Source organism: Oncorhynchus nerka, linkage group LG5, assembly GCF_034236695.1.
Source record: "Oncorhynchus nerka isolate Pitt River linkage group LG5, Oner_Uvic_2.0, whole genome shotgun sequence".
Taxonomy (NCBI): Eukaryota; Metazoa; Chordata; class Actinopteri; order Salmoniformes; family Salmonidae; genus Oncorhynchus; species Oncorhynchus nerka.
In genome coordinates, this window is record NC_088400.1 from 17,066,001 (window position 1) to 17,079,920 (window position 13,920).

At 47.0% G+C, this 13,920-nt stretch overlaps 1 protein-coding gene across 1 annotated transcript in view; it reads right to left on the reverse strand.

The window, feature by feature from the left end:
* LOC115126125 (SH3 domain and tetratricopeptide repeat-containing protein 2-like) overlaps window positions 1–13,920 on the reverse strand; it is a 51,513-nt gene that overhangs the window by 20,775 nt on the left and 16,818 nt on the right. The window contains 1 exon segment of the mRNA XM_065018420.1: window positions 6,107–6,327. Within this exon segment, the coding sequence (XP_064874492.1) occupies window positions 6,107–6,327 (221 nt within the window).

Genomic DNA, 13,920 nt, shown 5'->3' on the forward strand with positions numbered 1-13,920 from the left:
AACCATGTAGAGATACAGACCAGTCTCACTCAGCAGGTTACAACCATGTAGAGATACAGACCAGTCTCACTCAGCAGGTTACAACCATGTAGATATACAGACCAGTCTCACTCAGCAGGTTACAACCATGTAGATATACAGACCAGTCTCACTCAGCAGGTTACAACCATGTAGATATACAGACCAGTCTCACTCAGCAGGTTACAACCATGTAGATATACAGACCAGTCTCAACCATGTAGATATACAGACCAGTCAGGTTACAACCATGTAGATATACAGACCAGTCTCACTCAGCAGGTTACAACCATGTAGATATACAGACCAGTCTCACTCAGCAGGTTACAACCATGTAGATATACAGACCAGTCCCACTCAGCAGGTTACAACCATGTAGATATACAGACCAGTCCCACTCAGCAGGTTACAACCATGTAGATATACAGACCAGTCCCACTCAGCAGGTTACAACCATGTAGATATACAGACCAGTCTCACTCAGCAGGTTACAACCATGTAGATATACAGACCAGTCCCACTCAGCAGGTTACAACCATGTAGATATACAGACCAGTCTCACTCAGCAGGTTACAACCATGTAGATATACAGACCAGTCTCACTCAGCAGGTTACAACCATGTAGATACAGACCAGTCCCACTCAGCAGGTTACAACCATGTAGATACAGACCAGTCCCACTCAGCAGGTTACAACCATGTAGATATACAGACCAGTCCCACTCAGCAGGTTACAACCATGTAGATATACAGACCAGTCCCACTCAGCAGGTTACAACCATGTAGAGATACAGACCAGTCTCACTCAGCAGGTTACAACCATGTAGAGATACAGACCAGTCTCACTCAGCAGGTTACAACCATGTAGATATACAGACCAGTCTCACTCAGCAGGTTACAACCATGTAGATATACAGACCAGTCTCACTCAGCAGGTTACAACCATGTAGATATACAGACCAGTCCCACTCAGCAGGTTACAACCATGTAGAGATACAGACCAGTCTCACTCAGCAGGTTACAACCATGTAGATACAGACCAGTCCCACTCAGCAGGTTACAACCATGTAGATACAGACCAGTCTCACTCAGCAGGTTACAACCATGTAGATATACAGACCAGTCTCACTCAGCAGGTTACAACCATGTACAGACCAGTCCCACTCAGCAGGTTACAACCATGTAGATATACAGACCAGTCTCACTCAGCAGGTTACAACCATGTAGATATACAGACCAGTCTCACTCAGCAGGTTACAACCATGTAGATATACAGACCAGTCTCACTCAGCAGGTTACAACCATGTAGATATACAGACCAGTCTTACTCAGCAGGTTACAACCATGTAGATATACAGACCAGCCTCACTCAGCAGGTTACAACCATGTAGAGATACAGACCAGTCCCACTCTGCAGGTTACAACCATGTAGATATACAGACCAGTCTCACTCAGCAGGTTACAACCATGTAGATATACAGACCAGTCTCACTCAGCAGGTTACAACCATGTAGAGATACAGACCAGTCTCACTCAGCAGGTTACAACCATGTAGATATACAGACCAGTCTCACTCTGCAGGTTACAACCATGTAGATATACAGACCAGTCTCACTCAGCAGGTTACAACCATGTAGATATACAGACCAGTCTCACTCAGCAGGTTACAACCATGTAGATATACAGACCAGTCTCACTCAGCAGGTTACAACCATGTAGAGATACAGACCAGTCACACTCAGCAGGTTACAACCATGTAGATATACAGACCAGTCTCACTCAGCAGGTTACAACCATGTAGATATACAGACCAGTCTCACTCAGCAGGTTACAACCATGTAGATATACAGACCAGTCTCACTCAGCAGGTTACAACCATGTAGATATACAGACCAGTCTCACTCAGCAGGTTACAACCATGTAGATATACAGACCAGTCTCACTCAGCAGGTTACAACCATGTAGATATACAGACCAGTCTCACTCAGCAGGTTACAACCATGTAGATATACAGACCAGCCTCACTCAGCAGGTTACAACCATGTAGATATACAGACCAGTCTCACTCAGCAGGTTACAACCATGTAGATATACAGACCAGTCCCACTCAGCAGGTTACAACCATGTAGATATACAGACCAGTCCCACTCAGCAGGTTACAACCATGTAGATACAGACCAGTCCCATTCAGCAGGTTACAACCATGTAGATATACAGACCAGTCTCACTCAGCAGGTTACAACCATGTAGATACAGACCAGTCCCACTCAGCAGGTTACAACCATGTAGATATACAGACCAGTCTCACTCAGCAGGTTACAACCATGTAGATATACAGACCAGTCTCACTCAGCAGGTTACAACCATGTAGATACAGACCAGTCCCACTCAGCAGGTTACAACCATGTAGATATACAGACCAGTCCCACTCAGCAGGTTACAACCATGTAGATATACAGACCAGTCCCACTCAGCAGGTTACAACCATGTAGATATACAGACCAGTCCCACTCAGCAGGTTACAACCATGTAGATATACAGACCAGTCCCACTCAGCAGGTTACAACCATGTAGAGATACAGACCAGTCTCACTCAGCAGGTTACAACCATGTAGATATACAGACCAGTCTCACTCAGCAGGTTACAACCATGTAGATATACAGACCAGTCTCACTCAGCAGGTTACAACCATGTAGATATACAGACCAGTCCCACTCAGCAGGTTACAACCATGTAGAGATACAGACCAGTCTCACTCAGCAGGTTACAACCATGTAGAGATACAGACCAGTCTCACTCAGCAGGTTACAACCATGTAGAGATACAGACCAGCCTCACTCAGCAGGTTACAACCATGTAGAGATACAGACCAGTCTCACTCAGCAGGTTACAACCATGTAGAGATACAGACCAGTCTCACTCAGCAGGTTACAACCATGTAGATACAGACCAGTCTCACTCAGCAGGTTACAACCATGTAGATACAGACCAGTCTCACTCAGCAGGTTACAACCATGTAGATATACAGACCAGTCCCACTCAGCAGGTTACAACCATGTAGATATACAGACCAGCCTCACTCAGAAGGTTACAACCATGTAGAGATACAGACCAGTCTCACTCAGCAGGTTACAACCATGTAGATACAGACCAGTCTCACTCAGCAAGTTACAACCATGTAGATATACAGACCAGTCTCACTCAGCAGGTTACAACCATGTAGATATACAGACCAGTCTCACTCAGCAGGTTACAACTATGTAGATATACAGACCAGTCCCACTCAGCAGGTTACAACCATGCAGATATACAGACCAGTCCCACTCAGCAGGTTACAACCATGTAGATATACAGACCAGTCCCACTCAGCAGGTTACAACCATGTAGAGATACAGACCAGTCCCACTCTGCAGGTTACAACTATGTAGATATACAGACCAGCCTCACTCAGCAGGTTACAACCATGTAGATATACAGACCAGTCTCACTCAGCAGGTTACAACCATGTAGATATACAGACCAGCCTCACTCAGCAGGTTACAACCATGTAGATACAGACCAGTCCCACTCAGCAGGTTACAACCATGTAGAGATACAGACCAGCCTCACTCAGCAGGTTACAACCATGTAGATATACAGACCAGTCCCACTCAGCAGGTTACAACCATGTAGATATACAGACCAGCCTCACTCAGCAGGTTACAACCATGTAGATAGACTCAGAGGTTACAGACCAGACCAGCCTCACTCAGCAGGTTACAACCATGTAGAGATACAGACCAGTCTCACTCAGCAGGTTACAACCATGTAGATATACAGACCAGTCCCACTCAGCAGGTTATAACCATGTAGAGATACAGACCAGTCTCACTCAGCAGGTTACAACCATGTAGAGATACAGACCAGCCTCACTCAGCAGGTTACAACCATGTAGATATACAGACCAGTCTCACTCAGCAGGTTACAACCATGTAGATATATAGACCAGTCACACTCAGCAGGTTACAACCATGTAGATATACAGACCAGTCTCACTCAGCAGGTTACAACCATGTAGATATACAGACCAGTCTCACTCAGCAGGTTACAACCATGTAGATATACAGACCAGTCTCACTCAGCAGGTTACAACCATGTAGATATACAGACCAGTCTCACTCAGCAGGTTACAACCATGTAGATACAGACCAGTCCCACTCAGCAGGTTACAACCATGTAGATATACAGACCAGTCTCACTCAGCAGGTTATAACCATGTAGATATACAGACCAGTCTCACTCAGCAGGTTACAACCATGTAGATATACAGACCAGTCTCACTCAGCAGGTTACAACCATGTAGAGATACAGACCAGTCTCACTCAGCAGGTTACAACCATGTAGATATACAGACCAGTCTCACTCTGCAGGTTACAACCATGTAGATATACAGACCAGTCCCACTCTGCAGGTTACAACCATGTAGATATACAGACCAGCCTCACTCAGCAGGTTACAACCATGTAGATATACAGACCAGTCTCACTCAGCAGGTTACAACCATGTAGATATACAGACCAGCCTCACTCAGCAGGTTACAACCATGTAGATACAGACCAGTCCCACTCAGCAGGTTACAACCATGTAGAGATACAGACCAGCCTCACTCAGCAGGTTACAACCATGTAGATTACAACCATGTAGATATACAGACCAGCCTCACTCAGCAGGTTACAACCATGTAGATACAGACCAGTCCCACTCAGCAGGTTACAACCATGTAGAGATACAGACCAGCCTCACTCAGCAGGTTACAACCATGTAGATATACAGACCAGTCCCACTCAGCAGGTTACAACCATGTAGATATACAGACCAGCCTCACTCAGCAGGTTACAACCATGTAGATACAGACCAGTCCCACTCAGCAGGTTACAACCATGTAGAGATACAGACCAGCCTCACTCAGCAGGTTACAACCATGTAGAGATACAGACCAGTCTCACTCAGCAGGTTACAACCATGTAGATATACAGACCAGTCCCACTCAGCAGGTTACAACCATGTAGAGATACAGACCAGTCTCACTCAGCAGGTTACAACCATGTAGAGATACAGACCAGCCTCACTCAGCAGGTTACAACCATGTAGATATACAGACCAGTCTCACTCAGCAGGTTACAACCATGTAGATATATAGACCAGTCACACTCAGCAGGTTACAACCATGTAGATATACAGACCAGTCTCACTCAGCAGGTTACAACCATGTAGATATACAGACCAGTCTCACTCAGCAGGTTACAACCATGTAGATATACAGACCAGTCTCACTCAGCAGGTTACAACCATGTAGATATACAGACCAGTCTCACTCAGCAGGTTACAACCATGTAGATACAGACCAGTCCCACTCAGCAGGTTACAACCATGTAGATATACAGACCAGTCTCACTCAGCAGGTTATAACCATGTAGATATACAGACCAGTCTCACTCAGCAGGTTACAACCATGTAGATATACAGACCAGTCTCACTCAGCAGGTTACAACCATGTAGAGATACAGACCAGTCTCACTCAGCAGGTTACAACCATGTAGATATACAGACCAGTCTCACTCTGCAGGTTACAACCATGTAGATATACAGACCAGTCCCACTCTGCAGGTTACAACCATGTAGATATACAGACCAGTCCCACTCTGCAGGTTACAACCATGTAGATATACAGACCAGTCCCACTCTGCAGGTTACAACCATGTAGATATACAGACCAGTCCCACCCAGCAGTTTACAACCATGTAGATATACAGACCAGCCTCACTCAGCAGGTTACAACCATGTAGAGATACAGACCAGTCTCACTCAGGAGGTTACAACCATGTAGATATACAGACCAGTCTCACTCAGCAGGTTACAACTATGTAGAGATACAGACTAGTCTCACTCAGCAGGTTACAACCATGTAGAGATACAGACCAGTCTCACTCAGCAGGTTACAACCATGTAGATATACATACCACTCACGGACGTAAGCATCCACCTACTGTTCACACACACAACTGCCCCACTGCCCCATCCGCCCCACACACCCTCCCTCCTTGCTGACCTGAATAGGAATCGTTCTGCCAGTGTGGGTGCCCCCACGCCCAGTGCCAGGCAGCCCAGGTTGGCGAGGGCCAGGGCCTGGTTCCTCTGGTTGCCACTCTCCCTGGAGATGGTGAGGGCGTGGTGTAGGTGGCTTCCGGCCTCTGCGATGCGACCCTGTCGCCGCAGACACAGAGCCAGCAGGTTGTGGACCACTCCCCTCTGGGTCGGGCTGTCGGTTCCCTGAAAGAAAGGAGAGGAGATAGAGGTATGATTGATTCATTGATTACAAGATCTTTACAAGTCCTGTTAAAAACTACTGTAACACGAGAAGGAGGCAAGGCAGAGCTGCTACCTTGTTCCTGCTACCTATAAAGACTGCAGTTACCTGTAGAGACTGTATTTACCTGTAGAGACTGTAGTTATCTGTAGAGACTTCAGTTACCTGTAGACACTGTAGTTACTTGTAGAGACTGTATTTACCTGTAGACACTGTAGTTACCTGTAGAGACTGTAGTTACCTGCGGAGACGGTAGTTACCTGTAGAGACTGTAGTTACCTGTAGAGACTGTAGTTACCTGTAGACACTGTATTTACCTGTAGCGACTGTAGGTACCTGTAGACACTGTAGTTATCTGTAGAGACTGTAGTTATCTGCAGATACTGTAGTTACATGTACATTTACATTTACATTTAAGTCATTTAGCAGACGCTCTTATCCAGAGCGACTTACAAATTGGTGCATTCACCTTATGACATCCAGTGGAACAGTAGTGCATCTAAATCTTTTAAGGGGGGTGAGAGGGATTACTTTGTCCTATCCTAGGTATTCCTTAAAGAGGTGGGGTTTCAGGTGTCTCCGGAAGGTGGTGATTGACTCCGCTGTCCTGGCGTCGTGAGGGAGTTTGTTCCACCATTGGGGGGCCAGAGCAGCGAACAGTTTTGACTGGGCTGAGCGGGAACTGTACTTCCTCAGTGGTAGGGAGGCGAGCAGGCCAGAGGTGGATGAACGCAGTGCCCTTGTTTGGGTGTAGGGCCTGATCAGAGCCTGGAGGTACTGAGGTGCCGTTCCCCTCACAGCTCCGTAGGCAAGCACCATGGTCTTGTAGCGGATGCGAGCTTCAACTGGAAGCCAGTGGAGAGAGCGGAGGAGCGGGGTGACGTGAGAGAACTTGGGAAGGTTGAACACCAGACGGGCTGCGGCGTTCTGGATGAGTTGCAGGGGTTTAATGGCACAGGCAGGGAGCCCAGCCAACAGCGAGTTGCAGTAATCCAGACCGGAGATGACGAGTGCCTGGATTAGGACCTGCGCCGCTTCCTGTGTGAGGCAGGGTCGTACTCTGCGGATGTTGTAGAGCATGAACCTACAGGAACGGGCCACCGCCTTGATGTTAGTTGAGAACGACAGGGTGTTGTCCAGGATCACGCCAAGGTTCTTAGCGCTCTGGGAGGAGGACACAATGGAGTTGTCAACCGTGATGGCGAGATCATGGAACGGGCAGTCCTTCCCCGGGAGGAAGAGCAGCTCCATCTTGCCAAGGTTCAGCTTGAGGTGGTGATCCGTCATCCACACTGATATGTCTGCCAGACATGCAGAGATGTGATTCGCCACCTGGTCATCAGAAGGGGGAAAGGAGAAGATTAATTGTGTGTCGTCTGCATAGCAATGATAGGAGAGACCATGTGAGGTTATGACAGAGCCAAGTGACTTGGTGTATAGCGAGAATAGGAGAGGGCCTAGAACAGAGCCCTGGGGGACACCAGTGGTGAGAGCACGTGGTGTGGAGACGGATTCTCGCCACGCCACCTGGTAGGAGCGACCTGTCAGGTAGGACGCAATCCAAGCGTGGGCCGCGCCGGAGATGCCCAACTCGGAGAGGGTGGAGAGGAGGATCTGATGGTTCACAGTATCGAAGGCAGCCGATAGGTCTAGAAGGATGAGAGCAGAGGAGAGAGAGTTAGCTTTAGCAGTGCGGAGCGCCTCCGTGATACAGAGAAGAGCAGTCTCAGTTGAATGACTAGTCTTGAAACCTGACTGATTAGGATCAAGAAGGTCATTCTGAGAGAGATAGCGGGAGAGCTGGCCAAGGACGGCACGTTCAAGAGTTTTGGAGAGAAAAGAAAGAAGGGATACTGGTCTGTAGTTGTTGATATCGGAGGGATCGAGTGTAGGTTTTTTCAGAAGGGGTGCAACTCTCGCTCTCTTGAAGACGGAAGGGACGTAGCCAGCGGTCAGGGATGAGTTGATGAGCGAGGTGAGGTAAGGGAGAAGGTCTCCGGAAATGGTCTGGAGAAGAGAGGAGGGGATAGGGTCAAGCGGGCAGGTTGTTGGGCGGCCGGCCGTCACAAGACGCGAGATTTCATCTGGAGAGAGAGGGGAGAAAGAGGTCTGAGCACAGGGTAGGGCAGTGTGAGCAGAACCAGCGGTGTCGTTTGACTGAGCAAACGAGGATCGGATGTCGTCGACCTTCTTTTCAAAATGGTTGACGAAGTCATCTGCAGAGAGGGAGGAGGGGGAGGGGGAGGAGGATTCAGGAGGGAGGAGAAGGTTGCAAAGAGCTTCCTAGGGTTAGAGGCAGATGCTTGGAATTTAGAGTGGTAGAAAGTGGCTTTAGCAGCAGAGAGAGAAGAGGAAAATGTAGAGAGGAGGGAGTGAAAGGATGTCAGGTCCGCAGGGAGGCGAGTTTTCCTCCATTTCCGCCTCGGCTGCCCGGAGCCCTGTTCTGTGAGCTCGCAATGAGTCGTCGAGCCACGGAGCGGGAGGGGAGGACCGAGCCGGCCTGGAGGATAGGGGACATAGAGAGTCAAAGGATGCAGAAAGGGAGGAGAGGAGGGTTGAGGAGGCAGAATCAGGAGATAGGTTGGAGAAGGTTTGAGCAGAGGGAAGAGATGATAGGATGGAAGAGGAGAGAGTAGCGGGGGAGAGAGATCGAAGGTTGGGACGGCGCGATACCATCCGAGTAGGGGCAGTGTGGGAAGTGTTGGATGAGAGCGAGAGGGAAAAGGATACAAGGTAGTGGTCGGAGACTTGGAGGGGAGTTGCAATGAGGTTAGTGGAAGAACAGCATCTAGTAAAGATGAGGTCGAGCGTATTTCCTGCCTTGTGAGTAGGGGGGAAGGTGAGAGGGTGAGGTCAAAAGAGGAGAGGAGTGGAAAGAAGGAGGCAGAGAGGAATGAGTCAAAGGTAGACGTGGGGAGGTTAAAGTCGCCCAGAACTGTGAGAGGTGAGCCGTCCTCAGAAAGGAGCTTATCAAGGCATCAAGCTCATTGATGAACTCTCCGAGGGAACCTGGAGGGCGATAAATGATAAGGATGTTAAGCTTGAAAGGGCTGGTAACTGTGACAACATGGAATTCAAAGGAGGCGATAGACAGATGGGTAAGGGGAGAAAGAGAGAATGACCACTTGGGAGAGATGAGGATCCCGGTGCCACCACCCCGCTGACCAGAAGCTCTCGGGGGTGTGCGAGAACACGTGGGCAGACGAAGAGAGAGCAGTAGGAGTAGCAGTGTTGTCTGTGGTGATCCATGTTTCCGTCAGTGCCAAGAAGTCGATGGGACTGGAGGGAGGCATAGGCTGAGATGAACTCTGCCTTGTTGGCCGCAGATCGGCAGTTCCAGAGGCTACCGGAGACCTGGAACTCCACGTGGGTCGTGCGCGCTGGGACCACCAGATTAGGTGGCCGCGGCCACGCGGTGTGGAGCGTTTGTATGGTCTGTGCAGAGAGGAGAGAACAGGGATAGACAGACACATAGTTGACAGGCTACACAAGAGGCTACGCTAATGCAAAGGAGATTGGAATGACAAGTGGACTACACGTCTCGAGTGTTCAGAAAGTTAAGCTTACGTAGCAAGAATCTTATTGACTAAAATGATTAAAATGATACAGTACTGCTGAAGTAGGCTAGCTGGCAGAGGCTGCGTTGTTGACTATGTAGGCTAGCTGGCAGTGTCTGCGTTGTTGACACTACACTAATCAAGTCGTTCCGAGTGTAATAGTTTCTACTGTGCTACTGTGCTGTTATTCGGGGCTAGCTGGCTAGCTAGCAGTGTTGATTACGTTACGTTGCTAAAAGAACGACAATAGCTGGCTAGCTAACCTAGGAAATCGCTCAAGACTACACAATTAACTTTGATACAAAGACGGCTATGTACCTAGCTATGTAGCTAGCTACGATCAAACAAATCAAGCCGTTGTACTGTAATGAAATGAAATGAAAAATGTGATACTACCTGTGGAGCGAAGCGAAATGCGACCGGATTGTTGAGTGCGGAAGTTCTGTTCGGAAGACGTTGGCTAGCTGTTGGCTAGCTAGCAGTGTCTCCTACGTTAAGGACGACAAATAGCTGGCTAGCTAACCTCGGTAAATTAAGATAATCACTCTAAAACTACACACTCTAAACTACACAATTATCTTGGATACGAGAGAGACTGTAGTTACATGTAGAGTTACATGTAGAGACTGTATTTACCTGTAGAGACTTCAGTTACCTGTAGAGACTGTAGTTATCTGTAGAGACTTAAGTTTCCTGTAGACACTGTAGTTACCTGTAGAGACTGTAGTTACCTGTAGAGACTGTAGTTACCCGTAGAGACCGCAGTTACCTGTAGAGACTGTAGTTAGCTGTAGAGACTGTATTTACCTGTAGAGACTGTAGTTACCTGTTGAGACTGTAGTTACCTGTAGATACTGTAGTTATCTGTAGAGACTGTAGTTACCTGTAGAGACCGTAGTTACCTGTAGAGACCCTAGTTACCTGTAGCAACTGTAGTTACCTGTAGAGACTGTAGTTACCTGTAGAGACTACAGTTAGCTGTAGAGACCGTAGTTACCTTTAGAGACCGTAGTTACCTGTAGAGACCGTAGTTACCTGTAGAGACTGTAGTTACCTGTAGAGACTGCAGTTAGCTGTAGCGACTGTAGTTACCTGTAGAGACTGTCGTTACCTGTAGCAACTGTAGTTACCTGTAGAAACTGTAGTTACCTGTAGAAACTGTAGTTACCTTTAGAGACCGTAGTTACCTGTAGCAACTGTAGTTACCTGTAGAGACTGTAGTTACCTGTAGAGACTGTAGTTACCTTTAGAGACTGTAGTTACCTGTAGAAACTGTAGTTACCTTTAGAGGCTGTAGTTACCTGTATCAACTGTAGTTACCTGTATCAACTGTAGTTACCTGTAGAGACTGTAGTTACCTGTAGAGACTGTAGTTACCTGTAGAGACTGTAGTTACCTGTAGCAACTGTAGTTACCTGTTGAGACTGTAGTTACCTGTAGAGACTGTAGTTACCTGTAGAGACTGTAGTTACCTGTAGAAACTGTAGTTACCTTTAGAGACTGTAGTTACCTGTAGCAACTGTAGTTACATGTAGAGACTGTAGTTACCTGTAGAGACTGTAGTTACCTGTAGAGACTGCAGTTAGCTGTAGAGACTGTAGTTACCTGTAGAGACTGTAGTTACCTGTAGCAACTGTAGTTACATGTAGAGACTGTAGTTACCTGTAGAGACTGTAGTTACCTGTAGAGACTGCAGTTAGCTGTAGAGACTGTAGTTACCTGTAGAGACTGTAGTTACCTGTAGCAACTGTAGTTACCTTTAGAGACCGTAGTTACCTGTAGAGACCGTAGTTACCTGTAGAGACCGTAGTTACCTGTAGAGACCGTAGTTACCTTTAGAGACCGTAGTTACCTGTTGAGACCGTAGTTACCTGTAGAGACTGCAGTTACCTGTAGAGACTGCAGTTAGCTGTAGCGACTGTAGTTACCTGTAGAGACTGTCGTTACCTGTATAGACTGTAGTTACCTGTAGAGACTGTAGTTACCTGTAGCCACTGTAGTTACCTTTAGAGACCGTAGTTACCTGTAGAGACTGTAGTTACCTGTAGAGACTGTAGTTACCTGTAGAGACTGCAGTTAGCTGTAGAGACTGTAGTTACCTGTAGAGACTGTAGTTACCTGTAGAGACTGTAGTTACCTGTAGCCACTGTAGTTACCTGTAGAGACCGTAGTTACCTGTAGAGACCGTAGTTACCTGTACAGACCGTAGTTACCTGTAGAGACCGTAGTTACCTGTAGAGACTGTAGTTACCTGTAGAGACCGTTAGTTACCTGTAGAGACTGTAGTTACCTGTAGAGACTGCAGTTAGCTGTAGAGACTGTAGTTACCTGTAGAGACTGTCGTTACCTGTATAGACTGTAGTTACCTGTAGAGACTGTAGTTACCTGTAGCCACTGTAGTTACCTTTAGAGACCGTAGTTACCTGTAGAGTAGACTGTAGTTACCTGTAGAGACTGTAGTTACCTGTAGAGACTGCAGTTAGCTGTAGAGACTGTAGTTACCTGTAGAGACTGTAGTTACCTGTAGAGACTGTAGTTACCTGTAGCCACTGTAGTTACCTGTAGAGACTGTAGTTACCTGTAGAGACTGTAGTTACCTGTAGAAACTGTAGTTACCTTTAGAGACTGTAGTTACCTGTAGCAACTGTAGTTACATGTAGAGACTGTAGTTACCTGTAGAGACTGTAGTTACCTGTAGAGACTGCAGTTAGCTGTAGAGACTGTAGAGACTGCAGTTACCTGTAGTTACCTGTAGAGACTGTAGTTACCTGTAGCAACTGTAGTTACATGTAGAGACTGTAGTTACCTGTAGAGACTGTAGTTACCTGTAGAGACTGCAGTTAGCTGTAGAGACTGTAGTTACCTGTAGAGACTGTAGTTACCTGTAGCAACTGTAGTTACCTTTAGAGACCGTAGTTACCTGTAGAGACCGTAGTTACCTGTAGAGACCGTAGTTACCTGTAGAGACTGTAGTTACCTGTAGTTACCTTTAGAGACCGTAGTTACCTGTAGAGACCGTAGTTACCTGTAGAGACTGCAGTTACCTGTAGAGACTGCAGTTAGCTGTAGAGACTGTAGTTACCTGTAGAGACTGTCGTTACCTGTATAGACTGTAGTTACCTGTAGAGACTGTAGTTACCTGTAGCCACTGTAGTTACCTTTAGAGACCGTAGTTACCTGTAGAGACTGTAGTTACCTGTAGAGACTGTAGTTACCTGTAGAGACTGCAGTTAGCTGTAGAGACTGTAGTTACCTGTAGAGACTGTAGTTACCTGTAGAGACTGTAGTTACCTGTAGCCACTGTAGTTACCTGTAGAGACCGTAGTTACCTGTAGAGACCGTAGTTACCTGTACAGACCGTAGTTACCTGTAGAGACCGTAGTTACCTGTAGAGACTGTAGTTACCTGTAGAGACCGTAGTTACCTGTAGAGACTGTAGTTACCTGTAGAGACTGCAGTTAGCTGTAGAGACTGTAGTTACCTGTAGAGACTGTCGTTACCTGTATAGACTGTAGTTACCTGTAGAGACTGTAGTTACCTGTAGCCACTGTAGTTACCTTTAGAGACCGTAGTTACCTGTAGAGACTGTAGTTACCTGTAGAGACTGTAGTTACCTGTAGAGACTGCAGTTATCTGTAGAGACTGTAGTTACCTGTAGAGACTGTAGTTACCTGTAGAGACTGTAGTTACCTGTAGCCACTGTAGTTACCTGTAGAGACCGTAGTTACCTGTAGAGACCGTAGTTACCTGTACAGACTGTAGTTACCTGTAGAGACCGTAGTTACCTGTAGATACTGTAGTTACCTGTAGAGACCGTAGTTACCTGTAGAGACTGTAGTTACCTGTAGAGACTGCAGTTAGCTGTAGAGACTGTAGTTACCTGTAGAGACTGTCGTTACCTGTATAGACTGTAGTTACCTGTAGAGACTGTAGTTACCTGTAGCCACTGTAGTTACCTTTAGAGACCGTAGTTACCTGTAGAGACTGTAGTTACCTGTA